The sequence below is a fragment of the Rhinatrema bivittatum genome, chromosome 13 (assembly GCF_901001135.1).
Source record: "Rhinatrema bivittatum chromosome 13, aRhiBiv1.1, whole genome shotgun sequence".
Classification (NCBI taxonomy): domain Eukaryota; kingdom Metazoa; phylum Chordata; class Amphibia; order Gymnophiona; family Rhinatrematidae; genus Rhinatrema; species Rhinatrema bivittatum.
In genome coordinates this window covers 73,429,998-73,452,824 of record NC_042627.1, presented here as the reverse complement: position 1 = coordinate 73,452,824, position 22,827 = coordinate 73,429,998, and the positions used below count along the sequence as shown (strand labels likewise).

The 22,827-nt window shown below is 44.2% G+C and overlaps 1 protein-coding gene across 1 annotated transcript in view; it reads right to left on the bottom strand.

The window, feature by feature from the left end:
- Window positions 1–22,827, bottom strand: part of MCTP2 (multiple C2 and transmembrane domain containing 2) — a 181,770-nt gene that overhangs the window by 133,014 nt on the left and 25,929 nt on the right. The window contains exons 2-4 of the mRNA XM_029575252.1: window positions 17,820–18,356; window positions 5,380–5,445; window positions 3,735–3,837 (exon numbers count right to left, since the gene is read on the bottom strand). Of these exons, the coding sequence (XP_029431112.1) occupies window positions 3,735–3,837; window positions 5,380–5,445; window positions 17,820–18,293 (643 nt within the window). The 5' untranslated portion in view covers window positions 18,294–18,356. The remainder of the gene's footprint in view (window positions 1–3,734; window positions 3,838–5,379; window positions 5,446–17,819; window positions 18,357–22,827) is intronic.

Sequence of the window (22,827 nt, the reverse complement as noted above, 5' to 3'; positions counted from 1 at the left end):
CGGACATTCCTTGGCATCTACTGTTTGTGTTGCCCTAACTGCTCAGGTCCATACATTTTTAATAAATCAATAGAGGTTTACGCGTGGAGAAAGGTGATTTTATAAGAAGGGGCTGCTTACAATCGGCCCATGCTGTCGCGGGTAAGGTGGTCTCCCCACGTTTATTTAAGGTGTTGGACAGTTAACGGGTTACCTTACCCTGCTTTCTAGGAGCCTAGAAGCAAACACCCTCCCCGCTTACCCGGGCCGCGGGGATACAAAGCAGGGCTGATCTGGGCTTCAAGGATGCTCACTGGAAATATGAACCTTAAAGCACAGAGAATTAGGTAGAGAGAAAGAGTCAGTCACTAGTCCAGACAAGGCTGGTATGTTGCTGGCTGAAGGCACTAACGGGATCACATTTTGGGCTCTGAATCAGGAAATGCAACGCCCTTTCCTCCACAGGGTAGCCAGTAGAGATGTGAATCGTGTCCTCGATCGTCTTAACGATCGATTTCGGCTGGGAGGGGGAGGGAATCGTATTGTTGCCGTTTGGGTGTGTAAACTATCGTGAAAATCGTTAAAATCGTGAGCCGGCACACTAAAACCCCCTAAAACCCACCCCCGACCCTTTAAATTAAATCCCCCACCCTCCCGAACCCCCCCAAATGCTTTAAATTACCTGGGGATCCAGCGGTGGTCCAGAACGGCGGCGGTCCGGAACGGCCCCCTCAATTGAATCCTGTTGTCTTCAGCCGGCGCCATTTTCCAAAATGGCCGCCGCAAAATGGCGGCGGCCATAGACGAAAACGATTCGACGCAGGAGGTCGTTCCGGACCCCCGCTGGACTTTTGGCAAGTCTTGTGGGGGTCAGGAGGCCCCCCCAAGCTGGCCAAAAGTTCCTGGGAGTCCAGCGGGGTTCCGGGAGCGATTTCTTGCCGCGAATCGTTTTCCGTACGGAAAATGGCGCCGGCAGGAGATCGACTGCAGGAGGTCATTCAGCGGGGGTTCCGGACCGCCACTGAACGACCTCCTGCAGTCGATCTCCTGCCGGCGCCATTTTCCGTACGGAAAACGATTCGCGGCAAGAAATCGCTCCCGGAACCCCGCTGGACTCCCAGGAACTTTTGGCCAGCTTGGGGGGGCCTCCTGACCCCCATAAGACTTGCCAAAAGTCCAGCGGGGGTCCGGAACGACCTCCTGCGTCGAATCATTTTCGTCTATGGCCGCCGCCATTTTGGAAAATGGCGCCGGCTGAAGACAACAGGATTCAATTGAGGGGGCCGTTCCGGACCACCGCCGTTCTGGACCACCGCTGGATCCCCAGGTAATTTAAAGCATTTGGGGGGGGTTCGGGAGGGTGGGGGATTTAATTTAAAGGGTCGGGGGTGGGTTTTAGGGGGTTTTAGTGTGCCGGTTTTCCTGCCCTCCCCCTTCCCCCGATTTACGATTTTTTAACGATAAATCGGGGGAATTGGTATTGTATCGTGGCCCTAACGATTTTTGACGATTTAAAATATATCGGACGATATTTTAAATCGTCAAAAAACGATTCACATCCCTAGTAGCCAGTAGTAAGCAAAACCTTAATTACTAAACTTGTAAAGTTTATAGGCAAATTACGCACCGACTTTTCATCACAGGAAACTGCAGTTTAAAAGCGCTAAAAACACCTCTGACTGTTGGGCTCCATAGCTGTTAAAACTTGTATGCCTCAAATTCTCGTCGCAGGCTTGGACCCAGAAGGTTTTTGGGTATCCAGATGCTAAATCATGCATCTCAAGCTTACTACAGAATGCCGCAAGGTTGACATTTAAGCACCGCCATGAACCCGTGCAAGTGAATGGCGAGAAGAGGGCAGATTACTTACATGTACCAATCACCTGAAGAAGGGGACCCCAAGTAATCATAGGCTCTTTTACACAACAAACACTCTGGATTGATTCTACTGTGTGTGAGGAAAGGTAGATAAGAACATGCCTGCAGTTATTGCCTTGTACATTCACATTTATTGACCTATAACATAGTAGATGACTGTCGAACACACCCATTGGCCCATCCATCTGCCATTATTGCTGTCTCTGCTGCAAGCATATATCCCAGCCGCCAGCCTGTACAAGCAAGTAGTTTTCGATTACCTCCTCGCTGGTTTTCTACCATCTTGGACAGAGGACCATGCAAGCTACCACACTTAATTCAACACCCAGCAGGCCCTCCCCCTGCAGCATGTCTTAATCTAGACAGCTACCAAAACTAGTGAGGCTTTTGGTTGAACATCCAAAGCCTTCTGGCTCCCTGTGGACTTGTCGAAAGATCTCCAGCCACCACCAACCTGCCACCAACAATCCGGTAGTTTTCTGGGAAGTTGTAGCCTTCCGGAATCAACCCTGATACCCAGTGGCCTCCAATATCAGTAGGTCATGCTTCCTTTATCCTTCCTTCGATTTGACCATATCACATTTCTCCTTGCCTTTGCTATTGAAGGAGTAAAGGGTGGGTTGTCTGCAATACTGCAAATTCCCAGTCATGATCTACGACAGCAGATAAGAACCATTAGGCCATACGGTGTGTCCATACCTCTCCCAGCTGCAACACCACAGAACACAACTGATATTTTGCTTTCTCCAGACTTCTTTGCCACTAGGGGTCTTCTCTGTTTATTCCATGCTTTTTTGTTAAAAATCTATTCCTGTTTTTATCTCCACCACCTTGCTAGGAGTTCATTCCTTGCATCTACCATGCTTTCAGTAAAGAAATATTTTCTGATTTTGTTTCTGAGTCTGTCCTCCTGGAGCTTCAAACCATAACCTCTTGTTCTAGCTCATTCTCTCTCTGAAAAAAGGTATTTGAATGTATTTATGCTATATCTGCTGTCTCTCCTCTAGGTTCTTAAGTCTCATCTCATATGGCTTTTGGCCAGGTCCTGCACTATTTTAATAATCTCTGTCAGGTTCACCTTCAACTCAGCAATATCATTTTGGAGATATGGCTCCCAGAACTAGACACAATATTCTAGATGCAGTCTCATCATTATCATTTCCTTTATTTATTTCTTTGATTAGACTCAGCTCACCCTTTTTCATTAGCAACTGAGCTACATTCAGGTATAGTCTTGATATTTCCCTATAACAAGAGAATTTACAATCCAGCCCCATCATTCATCAACAGGCCCTCATAGTAGTTAAGTATTTATAATTCTATAGGAGATCCCCTATAGGTCGAGGTAAGGTGTTAGTGGTGGTTTAGGGGCCAGTTTCGCATGTAGAATGAGACATATGAACAGTACAGTACATCTTAGTGAATATTTGACATCATTTGGAGTGAGGAAAGTCTCACAAAGATGAAATGTCTACTATATTCTCTTGCCCTAGATTGATGGACTCTATCAGGGTACCATCAAGCTAGGGTGAGAGAACATAGTACAAAATTTCATCTTTGTGAGACTTTCCTCACTCCAAATGATGTCAAATCTTCACTAAGATGTACTGTACTGTTCGTGAAAGAGGTTAGACTCAGGAGTAATTTTAGGAAATATTTCTTTATAAAGGTGATAGTGCATACATGGAACGGTCTTCCAGTGGGGATGGAAGAGACAAAAACAGTATCTAAATTGTAAAAAGCATGGGATAAATGCAGGAGACCTCTGAAGGAGTGATGGGAATTGTAAAGCTAAATTAGTTGGGCAGGGGGAGACTAGCTAGGTCATACAATCTTTTTTCTGCCATCACATTTCTATGTTTTAGTAAATATATTACCAGAACGATCTCGTATCACAAGATTCCGCCCTTCTTTCAAGTGTATTGCCAGGAGATAAGACGTAAGGCTGGGCAAGTTGCTCAAGGAATCCGTTCCTCCATCCTGCAGAGAAGAAATCCAGTCACTACCATTCCAAGCTACTGCAAGAACAAGCCTGGGCCTAGGACAGAAAATTCCTACTCCTCTCCCAGACTGACTTTTGATAACTTTCAACCTCCCTTCTCCACGTTCCCCCTTCACATCATTCTCTCCCACCACCCACCCCCTGATTTCATTGTGGTTTTAATGGCAAGCTGAAGGAGCACAGGAATGGAGCCACCCCACACTCCACAGCATCTTAGTGGCCATTCTTCCTCTAGCCACCTGTGCTAAAGAAAGAGGATGAAAGTGTGGGCTTATTCAGTAGCTGCACTCGCTTAACCTGCATTATATACTTTGGGTTGGCTGTTTTTAAGGGTCGTCTGAATCTGTACGAACCAATTAAAGATGATATAGCACTAAAAGTTATTGGATCCTTGTGAAGGGTGCATGAATCAATCAATTAATGAAGAGAAATGACAAGCATTTCCATCTTTTATTCACAGAGTACAGGAAAAATTTTGGTCCTCCGACACAGACCGTGTTTTCCCACATAGGCTACACTGGGAGGGACAAAGGCCCAAAAACACAACTGCCTAGTGGTAATTTGTCCCAATGGGTTACTGTGTAGTCGGATCCATGCATGCATGAAGGAAATGCAAGATGTAATTCATAACAAAATCTTGTGGCAATATTTCATAGATGGTGGTCCAAGAACATGAGTGGGTTCAATCAGGATGCGAATGGCCGTCTAGAAAAGGCAATTCACTGTACTCAAGCGTTCAGGAGGGGGGCATGCCTGATCCTACACGGAAGAGCCACCTGAAGCACTGACATGAAAGTGAGATATTAAATAGATCACTGTCACAGTGTGGCGAAAAACAATCCGTGTCGGGGGACTGAACTTTTTCCTGTACTCTGTGAATAAAAGGTGGAAATGCTTGAAATTTCTCTTCATTAATTGATTGATTCATACACCCTTGACAAGGAACTTTTAGCGTTATACCATCTTTAATTGGTTTATCACCATCTAGTATACCACTCAGTGTCTCCACTATTATTTTGCTGCTTCTGTATCTGTATACATGATACTTGTGTGTTTCTTGCCACTTGTATATTTAAGTGATTTCAGTGTACAGACAGCCATTATTGCCACTGTATAAAAAGGGTAATTTCCTGTCCTATCAGGAGTTGGCATTGTCTCTTTGATCCCATAGGCAAAGGAAGCCAAAATATTGGGTGGGTGGAGGGTGTGGGAAATTTTGGCCTGCTGCTTGAAAATCAAATTCAGCACGGTTGAGTAGAGCGAAAACCAAGGCCTAAATTGAAGACACAGTCGATCAGACAATTCTCAAAAAGTTTGCTTATGTTCTAGTGTTCAAAATGTCAAAGTCATAAGAACATAAGAACATAAGATGTTGCCATGCTGGGTCAGACCAAGGGTCCATCAAGCCCAGCATCCTGTTTCCAACAGAGGCCAAACCAGGCCACAAGAACCTGGCAAGTACCCAAACACCTAGAAGATCCCATGCTACTGATGCAATTAATCCTTGTTGTGCTACTCACAATTTGATCTTCGAACTGCTGGGACGTCATTGAACATTCGAGGTCTGTGCTTTCGCTCTGATTATCCTGTCAAAAGAGAGAGGTTGCATATAACTCATGTTTGGTGCACTATTTTATTCCCTCTTAAGGGATAATTTAGTAACATCGTGCATATTTTAGTTGGAAAATACATTCACAAGTCTCAATTTTCAAAGAAGACTCGTGTACATAAGTCGACTCTGACAATTACCCCATCAAATCCATTATGCCTTTTAAAACATTTGCAGAAATTTTTCAGGACACTTACACACATTTTGAAAATGTAAAGTGCAAATCCCTCCTCATCTCCACCCATGCAAAGGCTTCCACCCAGTGCGGCAAAACATGCGTGTGAACAGGGCATACGTGCATATGTTTACCCATATACTGGGCAGGCAATTTTAAAAAGCACCCATTTCTGCCAGTAAAACACTCTCTTACCTGCCAACACGTGCTTTTGATAATTACCCATCATAAGACCACATTAAACCTCATATGAAACAGCAGAAGTACTTGGAAGCCTTGAAGAAGACAGAGATTTACAGAGTTTACATGCCTTGTCAGCACCGGTGCAAGGGTCTGCAGCAGCTGCCCTAGGCCGTGACATCACAGAGTCACATGGTGTTCGTTCTCTCACTCCCGCTCGACAAACCTCCTGTGGCACGTCGTGACCTCTCTCATACCTCACTTGTGGCTCCAGCCTCCGTCACGCATTTCAAAAATGGCGCCCTCGTGTCCACCTATGGCGCACTGCTCACTTCCAGTGCCCTAAGTGGCTGCCTAGTCCCGCCTAATGCTCGCACAGGCCCTGTGCCTTGTATTTAAGGAAATTTCACAGCAACACCGCATGGCAGGTCATTCACTCAGCTTTAAATGGAGCTTTAAGACAAAGGGCTAAATACTTTTGTTAGGATTTTATTCCACAATATTTTTCTTCTACAAGGTCCTTAAGACAAGTTTTAATAGTCTAAAACTATACTTTCAAATATCCAGTAAATATCCAGTTGACTAGTATTAGAATTATCATCTTAGGAGTTGCAAGCTTTTAATATGCAGTCATTTTATCAGAGCAGCTCTGAATTGTTTTCTAATCTTGTTAATCTTCCTTTCCGGCTTTCTCTCACCATCCTTTATTCTTCCCCAGCTCGTGCAGAATACGCCCAATACTGTCCTTGGCCAGCCAAACCATGGCCTCAGGATTGATGCCTTGACACCCCGCTTTCCTGGGGCTCTCTCCAGCACCGTGTGGGAGCAATAGTAAGGAATCTCTCTTTGTACTCCTAATTAACAGAACAGGTTTGACCTGGGTAATATTATCACAAGTGAATGGCTATTACTGTGTAATAAACTTAAAAAAAAAAAATGTCTAACTTTGGAGATTGTTAGTTTGCACCTACAGAATATGTTTTCAAAACAATTGGATTGGGATTTTCAGTCATGTCAAAGCAGGTTCATTAATGTTGGCATCAACCACGTAAAGATTCCTGAACCAAAGAACCTGGCATTCCCTTACATGTTGTGAAACACTATCATGATTCAACATGAACAAAATAAATACGGACTTAAAAGATGTCAGTTTTTTCATTCAAAGTGACTCTGCATTTAAAATATATATTTTAGGGCCTCTACAAAATGTCATCCTTTCAGAGACTGCCTTCCAATCTCCTTCAAGAATGGGTCAAATAGACCAAGGTTCACAAGTCACCGAGAGCTCAAGACAACTTGTTTTTCCAGGCCAGGGAGATTTCTAGAGGACAATGCAGCACTTTCAAAGAACTGGTTTAGATACACCCTCTTCCAGTCACAGGAGAGGAAGAGGCCTATTGAAGAGGTTTTGTCGATGTTGGACTGGACCTTCAATGACTGGGAGCACAGAGGTTCTGTACACAGCAAGCAAGCATTCCCGGTGGTTTATATGGATTGCGGAGGCAGAACGGGTGCAGGTATTTCCAACAGAAAGAAAATAAAGCCCAGAGGCAATTTTTTCAAATAGCCCACAGAGTTACCAATTTGGACACACATCTTCAAAGGCAAACACCGTGGCTACATTCCCTATTAAAATGCACATAGAATGGGTGCATTAAAATTGGCTGTGTGGCTTGCACCAGGTTTTTTTGTGCAGGCCACAGATATAGTGCACCAGATTTAGGTACAACCTACCTAAGCTTTTGTTTAGGGTCTCGGAATATGATGCAAAACAATGGGCTAAATTTCAAGTTTTGCATTTATTTATTTTTTTTTGGTAATACTATGGAGCCTCAAACTTGACATAGTTTAGGGCCTCAGCATGTCTTAATGCAGCCCCACGTGTCTACTTTTGAAAATGTCATGCACTTGTGCTATTTTCCTTCCTTAAGGACTCCCCTTTAGTGTGAATAAAAGTACGCACACACTTTTGGCCACATTTGAGGAAGGCAATTTTCAGTCAAGCCTATTTACTTGGGTAAATGACATCAAAAATTGCCCTCTGAACAGTCCCTATTCTCACCGTTCTCACTGAATAGATGTCTTCTCTCTCCCAACTCTTCAGAATTAAGACATCGGCCTTTTTTGTCAAGAGTTCTGACTTGAGCCTTCAAGGTTATAGGGGAACCCCTTTAATTTAGGGCAAACAAGACCCCATTTGTGCCCAGCTTGTGGATAGATCCAGAAGCTGGGCACCATGCCAAAGCACTGGGGCTGCTTCCACAGTTGCATGGACACTGGCACCTCAGGTAGACCAAGGTTCAGATATCTAGATGCCTCCTACTTACAATCCCAATGGGATTATGGGGTGGTGGGGGATTCAAGGCTCTCTGAAGGCCCACCCTCCCAGTTCCTCACATATCCTTACTCCTGGTGACCCTTTCAGCTCTCCAGGGGAAGATGTCGCTGCAAACCTCTGAAATCCTAGAACACTCCCCCTACTAGAGTGAAGCACGTCAGGCCTCCCAGCAGTGGTGCACTGGAAGATACCATCTCCTGGGTCAGGGGGGTGGCAAAGAAGTCTTATACTGAGTAGACTCCTGATGAGCTGGTTCAGAAACAGAGAAATAAGATGAAATTATCTCATACGGAATGGTCAGCAAAATATATACGGGACCACTCTGAATCTGTAATGAAGTTTTTTTTTTTAAGGGGTCAACAAACAAGAAAAGCAGTTTCAATTATTAAAATTTACACTGACAGAAGAATGAATATGATGGTAGATAAATACCACAAAAGGCCCAACCTAGCCTGCCCATTTCCCTTCTGGCTTTACCTTTGGATTCTCAAAACAGAGAATCTTCTGTGCCTATCCCTAAACTCTGTTAAATTCTGACATTGTTTTTTTCATCTATAACTTTCACTGGGAGGCTGCTGCATGTTTAAATTATGTGTAATGCTTGACAAGCAGCATTGTTTTCATTTTGACAGCTCTAAAATGAACCAAAAGTTATGTATGTTGCATTTTTAGAGGGAGGAAATTGTCACTCACTGTAATTATATATAGATATATATATTTTTTTTTTGCTGCCACCATCTCAAAGCGTGATGTGATTCACATCTGTGGCTAATCTGATAAAAGTCACTGAGATAAACAAAGTGAGAAAGATAGCGAAATAGTCACGCCTTGGCTTAACCAGTTGTACAGAAGACTGGTTGCCAGGGAGCCGGCAAGCCTGAAGGGAGAGCAAAAATTCCTTTGCACGTTCCAGGAGAGAGGTGAGCAGGCAGTGAGGACCGAGAGGAGAGCAGGCAGGCTGCCTGGGGGAAAGGGAGGGAAAGGAATAGTAAGAGGAGGCGGATACAAACAGCTGAGAGAGAGAGAAGGGGAAAGAGCCAAATACGCGGAGTTAGAGAGACACTGTTGTCAGAATCATGAAAGAAAGAGCACAATGAGCGGAGAAAGGCAAACTGGCATGAGAAGGGACAACTCTGGGGAGGGGGGAGGAGATATAGAACTGAGGGCATGACAAATGCAAAAGGGACACCAAACCGGAGAGATGAACACACACGCGCACATGCACACACTTAAAGTGCGCTGGAGGAGATGAGTATAAGAGGGGAACATTATTAAGGTCAGCTCAAGGATGCCTTCCAGTTTGTAACTTGCAAAGTATGTAAGTTTATACCTGTTTAACGAGAAGTTCATTCACATAGAATTTGCGACTATACAGCACATTTCTCTTAAACTCAATGGCACCCTGGCAGAATCGAGGCCTTCTAAACAGAAACGAAGAGGAACCAACATCTCAAGTTTAAGTTTAGCACATAAAGTTTATTCAGAATAGTATTAAAAGAACAATCTGGAATAGAGATGTGCAATCTTCTTCAAACTACATTTGTAAAGCAATTTGCTGAAGCCGAAAAAAATGTTGTATATTTATCGAGCTGGTTGGTCAGATCTTGTTTGAAGAAATCCAATGTGGACTTGAAAAGACTGCACTGGATTTTGGCAGATTGGGAATCTGCTTCAGGTTTTTTTTTCAAATTACTCTGATATTTTTCCCAAACCTAGTAGTAAAAATTCAACAAATTTCCCTAGCAGATCTGGGGGAAAAAATGTGCAAACCCCATAGAACTGGTTTAGATTTGACTTCCCATGGTTCTCACCTCTCTGATCTGGATAATTTGGCCAGAGGTGTAGAAAATGACTATTCCAGCTATAAAATTTGGCCAGTGTGTGGCACTGCTAATTTTGCATAGGTGTCTGGAGACCTCGTCGGGATCGCCACTTTAATCTGGAGTAGGAGTTGGAGCGTACCACTCTGCCACAGCAACCCCCCGCCCCCCCGTGAGGCTGCTGCAGTGGTGGGGTCCTGCCTACCCGAGAGCACTGTGGGATTTTTTTTCTTTGAAGTGAGAGGATCTTTTCCTTTAGCACCCCTCTTTCTATGCAGCCTGGACTCAACGCCCTGGATGATGTAGGATTGGAAGTGAGGCAGCTCCTTGTTTATTCATACCCAGTGATTTTGGGAGTCCTTCTAAGTGATTGTGATTTTCTTTGGTTCCCCAATCTTCCTGCGGGTAGGAACTGGGAAGCACCTCTGCCCAGACAAAGTCTAGGAAGATAGGAAACCATTGGTTCCCATTTACGCCCAGTTGCTGGAATGTGGTTATCTCGGCATTTTGAGACTTTTGATGTAGCCCTTGCTCCAGGCATAGGGGCTCATTGGGAAGGTCATAAGTCAGAGGTTAATTCCCATACGGGCAGCAAAAAAAATAACTTTTTCAAGGCCCGTGGGGTTTTTCCTCTCTTCTCAGGACTCTTCTGCACACCAGTCTAGTCACAGGCAGCCAAAACTGCTGCCTAAACTGTTTTTAAGAACATAAGAACATAAGAAATTGCCATGCTGGGTCAGACCAATCAAGCCCAGCATCCTGTTTCCAACAGAGGCCAAACCAGGCCACAAGAACCTGGCAATTACCCAAACACTAAGAAGATCCATGCTACTGATGAAATTAATAGCAGTGGCTATTCCCTAAGTCAACTTGATTAATAGCAGTTAATGGACTTCTCCAAGAGCTTATCCAAACCTTTTTTGAACCCAGCTACACTAACTGCACTAACCACATCCTCTGTCAACAAATTCCAGAGTTTTATTGTGCGTTGAGTGAAAAATAATTTTCTCCGATTAGTCTTAAATGTGCTACTTGCTAACTTCATGTAATGCCCCCTAGTCCTTCTATTATTCGAAAGTGTAAATAACTGAGTCACATCTACTCGTTCAAGACTTCTCATGATCTTAAAGACCTCTATCATATCCCCCCTCAACCGTCTCTTCTCCAAGCTGAACAGCCCCAACCTCTTCAGCCTTTCCTCATAGGGGAGCAGTTCCATCCCCTTTATCATTTTGGTTGCCCTTCTCTGTACCTTCTCCATCGCAACTATATCTTTTTTGAGATGCGGCGACCAGAATTGTACACAGTATTCAAGGTGCGGTCTCACCATGGAGCGATATAGAGGCATTATGACATTTTCTGTTTTATTAACCATTCCCTTCCTAATAATTCCTAACATTCTATTTGCTTTTTTGACTGCTGCAGCACACTGAGCCGACAATTTTAAAGTATTAGCCACTATGATGCCTAGATCTTTTTCCTGGGTGGTAGCTCCTAATATGGAACCTAACATCGTGTAACTACAGCAAGGGTTATTTTTCCCTATATGCAACACCTTGCACTTGTCCACATTAAATTTTATCTGCCATTTGGATGCCCAATCTACCAGTCTTGCAAGGTCCTCCTGTAATGTATCACAATCTGCTTGTGATTTAACTACTCTGAATAATTTTGTATCATCTGCAAATTTGATAACCTCACTCGTCGTATTCCTTTCCAGATCATTTATATATATATTGAAAAGCACTGGTCCAAGTACAGATCCCTGAGGCACTCCACTGTTTACCCTTTTCCACTGAGAAAATTGTCCATTTAATCCTACTCTCTGTTTCCTGTCTTTTAACCAGTTTGTAATCCACGAAAGGACATCGCCTCCTATCCCATGACTTTTTAGTTTTCGTAGAAACCTCTCATGAGAGACTTTGTCAAACGCCTTCTGAAAATCCAAATACACTACATCTACCGGTTCACCTTTATCCACATGTTTATTAACCCCTTCAAAAAAATGAAGCAGATTTGTTAGGCAAGGCTTCCCTTGGGTAAATCCATGTTGACTGTGTTCCATTAAACCATGTTGAAAAATAAGTCTTACTCTTTACTGGTATCTGATGGCAGAAAAAAACAAAATCCAGAAATGTACACCAAGGCTCAATGCATTAAACAGTTCAGGACAGGGATAGCTCTCACATAAGCAGAATGATGCACATCCTGGGCAGGTAATCTCGCTTGGCTCTCCCCTGGTACCTGTTTCTAAATTCATCTTTCCTTCTTTCATTCTGTTGTTTTTCAGATCTCACAGTAGACGAATCTCTGATGGATTCCTGTTTTTAATCAGCAGCTCTTCAGGACCTGCCTCAGCTGGGCAGTTTCTCTCTCTGAGCTCCCGTCAAGGGCAACCTTTCATGCTAATTTCATTGGACAACTGAGGAATATGGACTGAGACCTTTCTTCCTTTAGACTACTTCTTGTATTCGCACAACCTCTCAGGACTCCCTCCAAGATGGTAAGAGGGTTTTTTTTCCCACTCTTGGAAGCCTGGGCACTCTGATCATGGGCCCCAGACTCATCCTCAGGACAGGAAGGCACAGCGTCTCTCTCTGTGAGAGAAGCACCCACTCCAGGTACTTTCCCACTCCAGCACCGCCCTATGAACAGGTGGTGCCTTTAGACTGCGGGCGACAGACTGATCTCAGGACTCCTCTGCACTCACTGGGGCAGAGGAGTTTTGTTTAACCTTAGACGCCTCCCACTGGGGAGTGTCCATCCTCTCTGCATTCTGACATCACCGCCGATCCTTCAATGACAATGGGACATTTACACGAGTAAGGGGCAAACTTGGGGTCCCCTTACAGGGAGATTTTTGTGCCCAGCCTTCCTGCCCAGTTTTGGGGATGAGGGAAAATTTGGTGTTGTTTTTCCTACTGTGCTGATATTTGGACCTTTCCACCTGAAAAATCCAATAGTCGCTGGAGAAGAGAACTGGGAATTTACAGTGACACCTGAAGAGAAAATAGGAGAGAGGAGTCTTCACCCTGGGAGAGAAAGGAGGCCAGCAGTGAACCTCAGGTGTTCTTCCTGGAAAGGGAGACCCTTTTAATCCAGGAGCCCCTCTGCCACCCTGGGTGCTTTACTTCCCATACCCCGGAGGGGAGGATTACCTAAGCCCAAAATACCAAGGGACACATGAACAGATCAAGTGGAATACGGATGCAATGGTGAGGAACTGTGCATAGTGCCAGCTAACAACCATTGACAAAATATCACAGTAAACCTTTTTCTTTTAGAAAACCCATCCCGAGTGCCCCATCTGATTTATTTGGCACTGATATGTTAAGGACTTCAGAACAGAAATCATACGCATCGAAAGACTTTCACCCTATGCCTTGCTCCCTGGAGGGTTACCTCCCTCCCCCCCATGGATAGTCCACACTGGGGTTTATTGGGACTTTAGACTAAGCCCCAGGACTAAGTGTGACAGCCTCCCCCTCCCCCCCCAATACACACACAAATGCTCAACTTCTTATTAAACAGTAACCCTGGGTTAGGGTTAGGGTTAGGGTTAGGGTTTTCAGAATATCCGCACTGACTATGCCTGAAATAAACTTGCATATAAGGGGTTGCCATACGTGCACATTTTTCTCATGCCTATTCATCGTGGATATCCTGACTGGCTATGACATACATAGGACAGGTTTGGGAAACCCTGCTGTGGCCTTATTATCTTAATAACCAATAGCCATCTCTTCCATCACTGAAATCAGTTTTTAATCAGTCCTGCAGATGCAGTACAGCTACCAAAAGTCCTGACAATTTAATAAGCATCACTTACAATAAGACAGATCTGCCATGTGATTGTGATTTCATGCAGCAGGTAAGAGCAGGCAATATTGCCTCGTAACTGCATACTCATGGCCTGTTGAGATTCTGCCAAAACCCTTGCACTGGAGGCACACAGTTACTGTAAAATGATACTTGCCCTAATGAGCCTTATTGCTCAACACATACAGCTCCTGAATTGCCAGTATGGGAGGTTCTTTTGGATCTGTTGTGTTGCCTGGGGCTAAGACTCCTTGAAACCACCTGTTTACACATAAGGCACATACTAGCTGCCTGCATTATGGTTTAGAGGTGCTCAGATTCTGGTAGCTGCTGAAAGGAGATAACGCTTTAACTAACCAAGCATCCTTTATGTACCTTGATTAGATTAACAGCAGCTAATCCTTCTTCTTTTTCTTCTTGTGTATGGCACAATAAAAGCAACTCAAATGCCCAAGTCAGGAGGCCCCCCCAAGCTGGCCAAAAGTTCCTTTTGGGCCCAACGAGGGTTCCGGGAGCGGAACCGCGATGGACCACATGACGTCGGCGTCACGACGGAGTGACGCGGACGTCACGTGATTCCCCTCGGGTCCGCTCCCGGGACCCTCACGGAACTTTTGGCCAGCTTGGGGAGTTTTGGTAAGTCTTGGGGGGGGGATTAAGGAGGGTGAGGGGTTTAAATTTTTATTTAGATCAACAATCGCGATTTCCAACGTATTCAACATAGCTATGTTGAATACGTTGGAAATCCGATCGTTTACGCCTCATCATTTTTTTAAGTTAAAAAAAAAAAATGTTGCGTTTTTCATTTAAGTTCAAAACGAATGCACACCCCTAGCAGAGAGTAATGTTGGAGTTGCATCAAAGGTGAGCATAAGGCTTAATGGTTACGGGTAGTAACCACCGCATCAAGCAAGTTACCCCGATGCTTGGTTACCCAGACTGCACAGATCAATGCCTTGTTGGATATTGTCTAAATGTAAATCCTCTTTTCCAGCGGTGGATCACTCGGCTCGTGCGTCGATGAAGAACGCAGCTAACTGCGAGAATTAGTGTAAATTGCTGGACACATTGATCAGCGGGGAAGGAGTGGCACCTACTGGCAGGGCTGGGCTGGTTGGGAGTGACAGGAGAGAATAGAAACAATCCCCCACCCCCCTAAAAAAAAAAAAAATCCTCAGGGTAGCTATGAATGAAGCTTAACATGGTGGAACGTTTCAATTCAACTGAGAGCCCAAAAAATAGGACTTAAGCTACCAGACCGTAAAGTTAAATAAAAATGAATAAGAGATCTACAGTTAGCAAAAATATAATTACAAGGAGAAGCAATAAGTACACTGTAGTTAGGAATTGTGCTATTCAAGACTTCAGAGGCAAAACATATTAAAGTGGCAGACTATAGGGAAGATTGACGAGCAGAGACCAACGTTTTGGAGCCAGGAACAAATAAAGGATTTTCGCAGAATGAGAATGTCGGAAAGCAGCCTGAACAGGGTCCAAGGGGCAGTTAGAGGAGAGGGAGAAGATAAACGTGTTATGTTTGTGGATCTTATAAACTCAACATCCTTAAACAGGAAAAAGCTCAAGCTACGTAGGAGCTCTGCATGTGATACTGAATGTCTGCTTAGAAACATAAGAACGTAGGACGTGCCGGGTCAGGCCGAAGGTCTGTCAAGCCCAGCATCTTGTCTTCGACAGTGGCCGATCCATAAAAGTCAATTCAATTTCTTTCAATTTACTCTTTATTAAATGTTCAGCAACGCATCCAAAAATCTTTGACATAAAAATCTAAAGAAAAAGTACATTCAGTTTCTTGCTGCTCACTCCCTATGACAAGTGGAGGTGGGGGTCGTGGTGCTGGGGGTGGAGGGGATCCCTCTGCCACCTGGTTAGGATCTATTTATGGACTTTTCTTCCAAGAAATTGTCCAAGCCCGTTTTAGACTCAGCTATGCCAGGTGCCTTGACCACATCCTTCAGCAACAAATTCCACAGCCTGGTTGTGTGTTGAGTGATAAAAAAAAAAAATGCTTTCTCCAATAGTTTTAAATCTGCTACCTGTTAGATGAAAGGAGTGTTATTTGAAAGGGTAAATAGCTGTTGACTATTTACCTGTTCTACTGCACTCATGATTTTGTAGGTCTCAGTTATATCCCCCCTCCCCCCCCCCCCCCCCGAGCTAACGAGCCCACCCCTTATTCCAACTCCGCTATATCGTTTTTGAGATGCAGTGGCCAGAAGTGCACCCGATGCTGCACCATGGAGCGACACAGAGGCATTATGATGTTCTCTGTTTTATTCTCCACTCTGTTCCGAATAATTCCTAGCATTCTATTTGCTGTTTTCACATATAAGCCTATGATACCTACGGTACCTGAATGTAATCCATTTTGAAATGCCAAAAAGCGGAACATAAAATCAAATAACTATATAAGGACTCTTTATCAAGAACAGCAAGTGAATAATCTGTGAAAGGGTAATGAAGCTCTACTACTTCCAGGTCATAGCATTGAGCAAAGATTACATAAGAGCTGTAAATGTAACATCACTAAGGATGCCAAATCTTTGAGAAAAGTAAAACAATTAACTTGCCATGTGCTACCATTTTTCTTTGTGCTTATCTGCAAACCAGGATTGCTTGCAATTGCTATAGCTTCACATCCCAAAAGAACAGGCGTGGAAAAATTTGAGTCTCCCAGGTGACTGAACTTTTTATTCCTGGCTCAGCTGCAGTCAGCAGAGTCTCAGCCATTAGATAGGAGAGAGCAGGAGGTGTAGCCATGGCTGGCATAGATAGCAGGGAGGTGCAGCAGGAGGGAAATATGACCGCTGCTATCCCCCCTTCTGTAGCATTTCAAATCACCAAGAGGACCAGACTCCAAGAGGACCCCCCTTTGGCCCTCTCAATAATTTGACTTGTGCCATTCCTTGGGGTGGGGGAGCACCATCTCATCCCTCACCTCAGGCAGTAAGTTGCCTTGAGCTGCCCCTGGACTTGGCATTCATTTTCTAATGAAACGAAGCAAAACAAAAATGCCTGTTTCGTTTCAGATTGCCATTCATTTTTAAATGACTCCACCTCCCTACGGAAGACAGCAGGAGGAGCAGTTGCGACCCAGTGGAAGTGAAAGGGCAAACAGCAGTTCAGGGGCTGGGGGAAATCATGAGCAAGAAACTGAAGGGAATATGGAGGAAATGATTGGTGGAAGGGGAATACAGATCAGCAAAAAATAAAAAGCCCCCTAAAAAAAAAAAAAAAACAGATCGCCATAAGTAACCTTCCTTCTTCCCCCTCAAAGAAAGCAGAAAAGCAAAACAAACAGAAAACAGAAGAAAAAAGGAGTGCAAGCAAGTTTTAAAAACTTGAGCCACGACTACAACACTCTACTTCATTCTCACCTTGATTTTTTAAATTCCGTGTACTCTATGTATTTTACTTAAAATGTGACCACCTTACGTATCCTTCTTTGTCCTGCCTGTAGAATCTCCTGCATCTCTAGGCTTGTGGCACGATTCCTACACCCTCACTGTCGCAGCCATTTGGCACTAATACATGGGGTACATACAGTAAACACCTAGATCTCTAAATTCTCTCCTTAAATACTGGCCTCTCCTTTTACTGGTTAACAGTCTGGAACTCTTGGCCATTTACTTTCAATATTTACAGCGCCCCAATAAATTTTATGAGAAACGTCAGGAAGTCAGCCATGATGGCATACAAACTCTACACAACGTGTGGCCGAGATGGGAGTCAGGTTCCTAAAAGCAGCAGTCGGAGGAGCGTTATTACATTTGTCTTGGCATGTCACATGCCTGTTGGCATCTTCCTGTACACCTGTCTACCACTACAATCTGTGGCTAAGTGCCAGGTCAACGCAAGTAGAGATTTCAAATGCACCTTAGTTTAAAATGCCATGGCTTCAGCACATTTTTATTCCTAGAAATAAAATCCAAAACAACCAGGACAAAGTAGCAACGTGCCCCAGATTCGCAAGGTCCTCTCTTCTTAACAAAGTCTCTTACCTCAAATGTTTCCAATGATACATCATCAAGACAGCATTCTCTCTGCAGCAGGTCCAGGACATTATCGGCACCGGGTTCACCTCTGTCCTCTGGTTCAGAGATGCAGGCGACTGCCACTTTAGTCACAGTGATCTCTGTACGCACAGTCTCTTCTTGCCTCCACATCTTGTCTTCACAGGATTTCCTCAGGGAAGCCCTGCTCTTGTCGAGTGGCATCTCTGGAGTTAAAAGGCTGTTGGATATGGTGGTGGACTGAACCTGGACCTCTGACGAAGTACTTATCTCCTCTGTAGAGCACTCCATATCAAGCATGTCAGGTACAGAGATGCTCATACGGTGATCTAAACAATGTCGCTTTCGTATATTTAGCACATTACTGGTGCTCTTCTTAGTCTTTTTCATGTTGAGATTTTGTAACAAAGGCCTGGTTTTCTCCTTGAGTGATCCCCATACAGAAGGTTTGTCCCACTCCATGGCTGTGGAAGCTGAGCTGAGGATCTCACAGGTGCCTCTGTCTACGAGGGACTTCAATAAATCCTACAGATTTAAAAGGGACAAAAAAAAAAAAAGGGAGGGATTAAGCATGAAAATTAACTGTGAAGACAAGCAGCATTGTATTCTATGTAAATCCATGCAAACAACACTTATGAACATGATTCATAGTATCAAGAGCACCGGCTTTCAGGCGTTTCTAGAGATGTGGGAGGAACACAATAGTAAACCTTTAGCATTTTCAATTTCAAAGGAGTGTGGTTTTGTTCACCAAAAACAAATGATCCATAATGGAATTTATATTAATTGTTGACAAGGAGACAATGAACAGATCATTAGTAAAATGAGATTTTAATAGCTCTCTGCAGTTTCTTCTCCCCTCAGCTCTTGCTATTTGTGCACATTTCCTCCATGTCATGTCTGCTTCAGAACTCTCTTCTGGCAAAGTTTCGCCAACTGCAACATTTTAGACTATTTCGAGCGCGAGAATACAGATATTCAATTACATTTCTTGGGATAAGATTGTAAGAAAATTCATTAAAGGGAATTTCATTTTTGCTGTCTTTTTTTAAATTCAGAAACACATTTAAGAGCAGAAAAGGATTGTTTTCTTAGGATGTTCAAACTTAGGCTTGCCCACCTTTGCATCTCGCATTATACAAGCTCTGCCCGGACCATGCCAGCAATCAATGAATTCATTAATTCCGCTTTTATATGGCGCTCTATTCCGAAGTTGTGTTAATGCTGCAGTGAGGAGGCAGAGCATTGGGGTGTGGGGGAGTGTTGAGCAAGAGGGAGGAACAAAACCATTTCCACCAGTTCATCTTGCAATGGGCCAGTGGAGTATAAAGCAGACCGACGTTCCACAAGGATCTGAAAAGATGCCAGGTAACTGGCCAAGGTATCAATTCCCCACCCCCTCCTCACCCGGTCAGTCTTCTCCTTCAGGTCATTCCAGCAACCAAGAGATTCTGGACGATGAACTAATCGGTCATATTATCTCTGAGGGGGAGCAGGCGAGACTCCCAAACCACACATCATCTTCTAATAGAGCTGCTTGGCTGAGAACTCTTTTAACATTAATATCTGTTCTTGAAAAAAAAAATGCTCTCCTTTCCCATGCCCACAGCTTCCTGTCTGCTGCAAAATTAGCAATAACGTGCTATATAAATACGCCCATTTCAACATTTTACTAATGTTCAAATATACGTCGTGGCGAAAAGACAAGATGCTACAGCTATACAAGATATAATTTTGGGGGCAAGTCGGAGTTTTATCTGTCATCTTGAAGCATTGTCGCCGCAAACTGTATTAGGATGGGAGTTCAGAACCCAGGACTGTGGTCACCCAGCAAGGGACCCACCCCAAAAATTGACTTTCAGCTAAAAGCTCACCTACAGAATGTGCTCTCTGTACTTTGCCACATGGGGAAAGTTCTGTTATTTCACTTTTTGAATGCTTCATCCTTCACCCTCCACGTTGTTCTTTCTGTTGACGCTCATGGTGCTGCAGTCATGATCCCTCATCACTTACAAGCAGCCGTTGCCAGAATTCTTTAATTATTCGCTTTGAAAATCCATCCTCAAAACGACTTACAATTCAGGTGCAGTAGGTAGATCCCTGCCCCAGACAAGGCTGACAAATCTAACTTGGTACCTGGGGCAGCTGCGGGCAAAGTGGCTTGCCCCCAAGGTAACAAGGAGGGCCAGCAGGAGGAGTTCTCAGCCCGCAGTACTAACCACTAGGCCATGCCTCCGTCCCATTCCACCGCATGCTTCGGTTAGTCCCAGGTGCTCAGTCCATTGCCTGATCTGAATTTAAGAAATGGTAATATAGGTATTACGGACCTTATACGACACCTGATCATGAAGGGCAGTGAACAGAGTCGGGGGCCAAGTTCTGACCAGGCTGGAGAACGTGAGCAAGGCAAAAAAAAACCCAAAGCAAAGCAAAAGTGCACCCCCAATACATCATGCACTACTTGCAAAATACATGCAGCAAATAGCAATATTCACATGAGAAATGGGTTATTTCTAAATTATTATTGTTTATTAAATTATTGGAACAGCTGCCTTGTAAATTTACCCAACTCCCTGGAACCTGCAAAACATCCTGTGATACCAGACTGACTCACACTTTGATGGGCGTGTGTATGTGTGCGAGACGCAGTGTATATGGGCAGGAGGTCATTTGTGACACTGTTAAGAACCTGCTCTTTTCAAGGGCACCAAGGCAGTCGGATGGACTCAGATAAGTGCTTTTATAAGGACTGTATGGTATTTAAAGCTGTCGCACTGATGGGTCACAAGACGCACCCGCCCCTCTGGCTTTCAGGAGTGGCGTTCCTATTGCTGAGTTATGCTTGCAGTGGTTGTAGTCACCCTGTCCCCTTTCCCTGCAAACTTTGGTCTGTAGAATAGTGTTGTCAATACACCCTAGGGTTTTTATCTCCACACCAATGTGAGGAAAGGGATACTCCTCCTTTCAGGTTCATATTTAAATATTACCGCTGCACTATACCTAGAGGATTCTTGGTGCATCATCTCCCAGCTTGCAATGAATTTCACGCTGCTGCAAAAAATCAAGAAAAGATGCACTCTTAGCCGCACCACTGTGAGTTGTTCTGCTTTTTGTGGGTATTTTTTTTATTTTTAGATTTTTCTCTAGACCTGCTTGCTTGCATGCCAAGTAAATTCTTGAAAAACTTGCAAGATGCAGAGCAAAAAAAAACCATGTAGGAATGAAGAGAATGTGACTCGGGCAGCAGCCAACTTGAAAACCACTTTTCTGTCACCTTTAGAAAGCTTAAAATAAAGAGAGAGTCTAATCCATCTGTCTGAAGAGCCAGGTAGTGGGGCTTCGATGACATTAGTTAGGGTGTTTCACTGCTCAAATCTTGTGTTTCTCTTTTCCTAATCAAACACTGAGCAGCACGTTGTAGTCATAAGCCCAACCCAAACCCTGCGTATGGTCATTTTTCCAACGAATCCTTTGTTGAGGTTGCTCAGTACTATTAAAGACATTAAACCAGGCTCCAACAATGACTTACCTCCTAACCACATGCTGTAAAAGCCATCGGTGGCTAATCTGCACAATGTTGTTCAAATTGTTCCCTAAGCCCCCCCCAACCTGCCAAGCAACTCTGACAACATTTCAAAAGAGCCATGTTTGTACAGCTTCACTGCTATAAAGCTGCTGACTTTAAAAGGGTAAAAACCTTCCACCCTTCTCTCGTTTATATTACTTGCTATGTGGTGGTGGAGGTCTCCTGGGACACATTTGCCTTCTGCTTGCCACAGTCACTCAGTAATTATTTTTTCTTCTTAATGTGGAGTCTCGGGAAGTTGGAAAGCTCATCACCTTCCCCCAACGGTGATCCTGTGGCATCCTTGAGATCTGTGATGAATGCATTACTTTGTGTCCCAAATCGAAGCCACACAAAGCAGTTATTTGTGTTGACAGCATAATTACAGATTGTTCTTAGTTGTCAGTGCATGCTTTTATTTTTAATTTCTCAGATTCTTTTACAGTACAACTCAATACTTTATTGAGGAACTAAAGCCTCCATACTCGTGTGACGGACTCCTGGGTTGCATCCCTATGAAGCCCTGGGTGTTCGTATATTGAGAAAGCAGTCTCTAGTGTATGTTGGAAGCAGAGGAGGCTCCATTCAAATGCAGCCCGTCCCTTTGAGAGTGCTGCCTCCTGAGAATTCACAAAAGCAGCTTGTAAGGGTGAGCTTTGGGGGCAGTGCAGAGTTGAGTTGGTTGGGAGACAGTAGGAGTCTCTGCTTAAGTTGTTTTTTTTTCAGGCCCAGTATAAGGAGGCAGGCAATCCCTGTTTGGTGGTCCTGAGCAAGGTCAGGAGGATGCCTTCTTCCACTCCACTCACTGGCTGGTTGGGATTTTCCCTCTGGGTTGTTTTTAGGGTTTTTTTGCAATTTTTGTGGTAGGAGCCTTGTGGAGACATTTGGGCCTTCTTGGACTCAGGGAGTGGGGAACCCTGCATCTGAGACACCCAGGAATAGGGATGACCTGCCCCTGAAGTGCTGGTGACCCGCTGCAAGGAACAGCTTTGGTGTTAATATCAGGTTTTTGGGACCAAGAGACATTTTGTTAGAAGATCTGGGAGGGCGGGTTTTGCTGCCCCTTCCTCCTACCCTGATAAGGAACATCGAAAGCTGCGAGCTCCAGGATCCATTCCCAGTGAGTGAGAGCAAGAAAGGCCGAGAAAAACTGTGAGGAGAACTGAACTGGAATCTTCGGAATCTTCACCCGGGAAGAGAGAGAATTGAGAATCCTGTGCAGAAGATGGGCAATATATTTTGGCCAATGGGAAGGGGTTTCTTTCCATCCCAACAAGGAGATCACCGACATTAATTCAAGCCCTGGATGGTGAGTGTTTCCCTTGCTCCTGGACCCACGTAAAGAGACCCTGGCACAGATAGAATTAAAAAAAAGAGCTTAACAGCCACCTGTGGAGACTGAAGGAATTAATTTGAACTTGCCATTTTCCC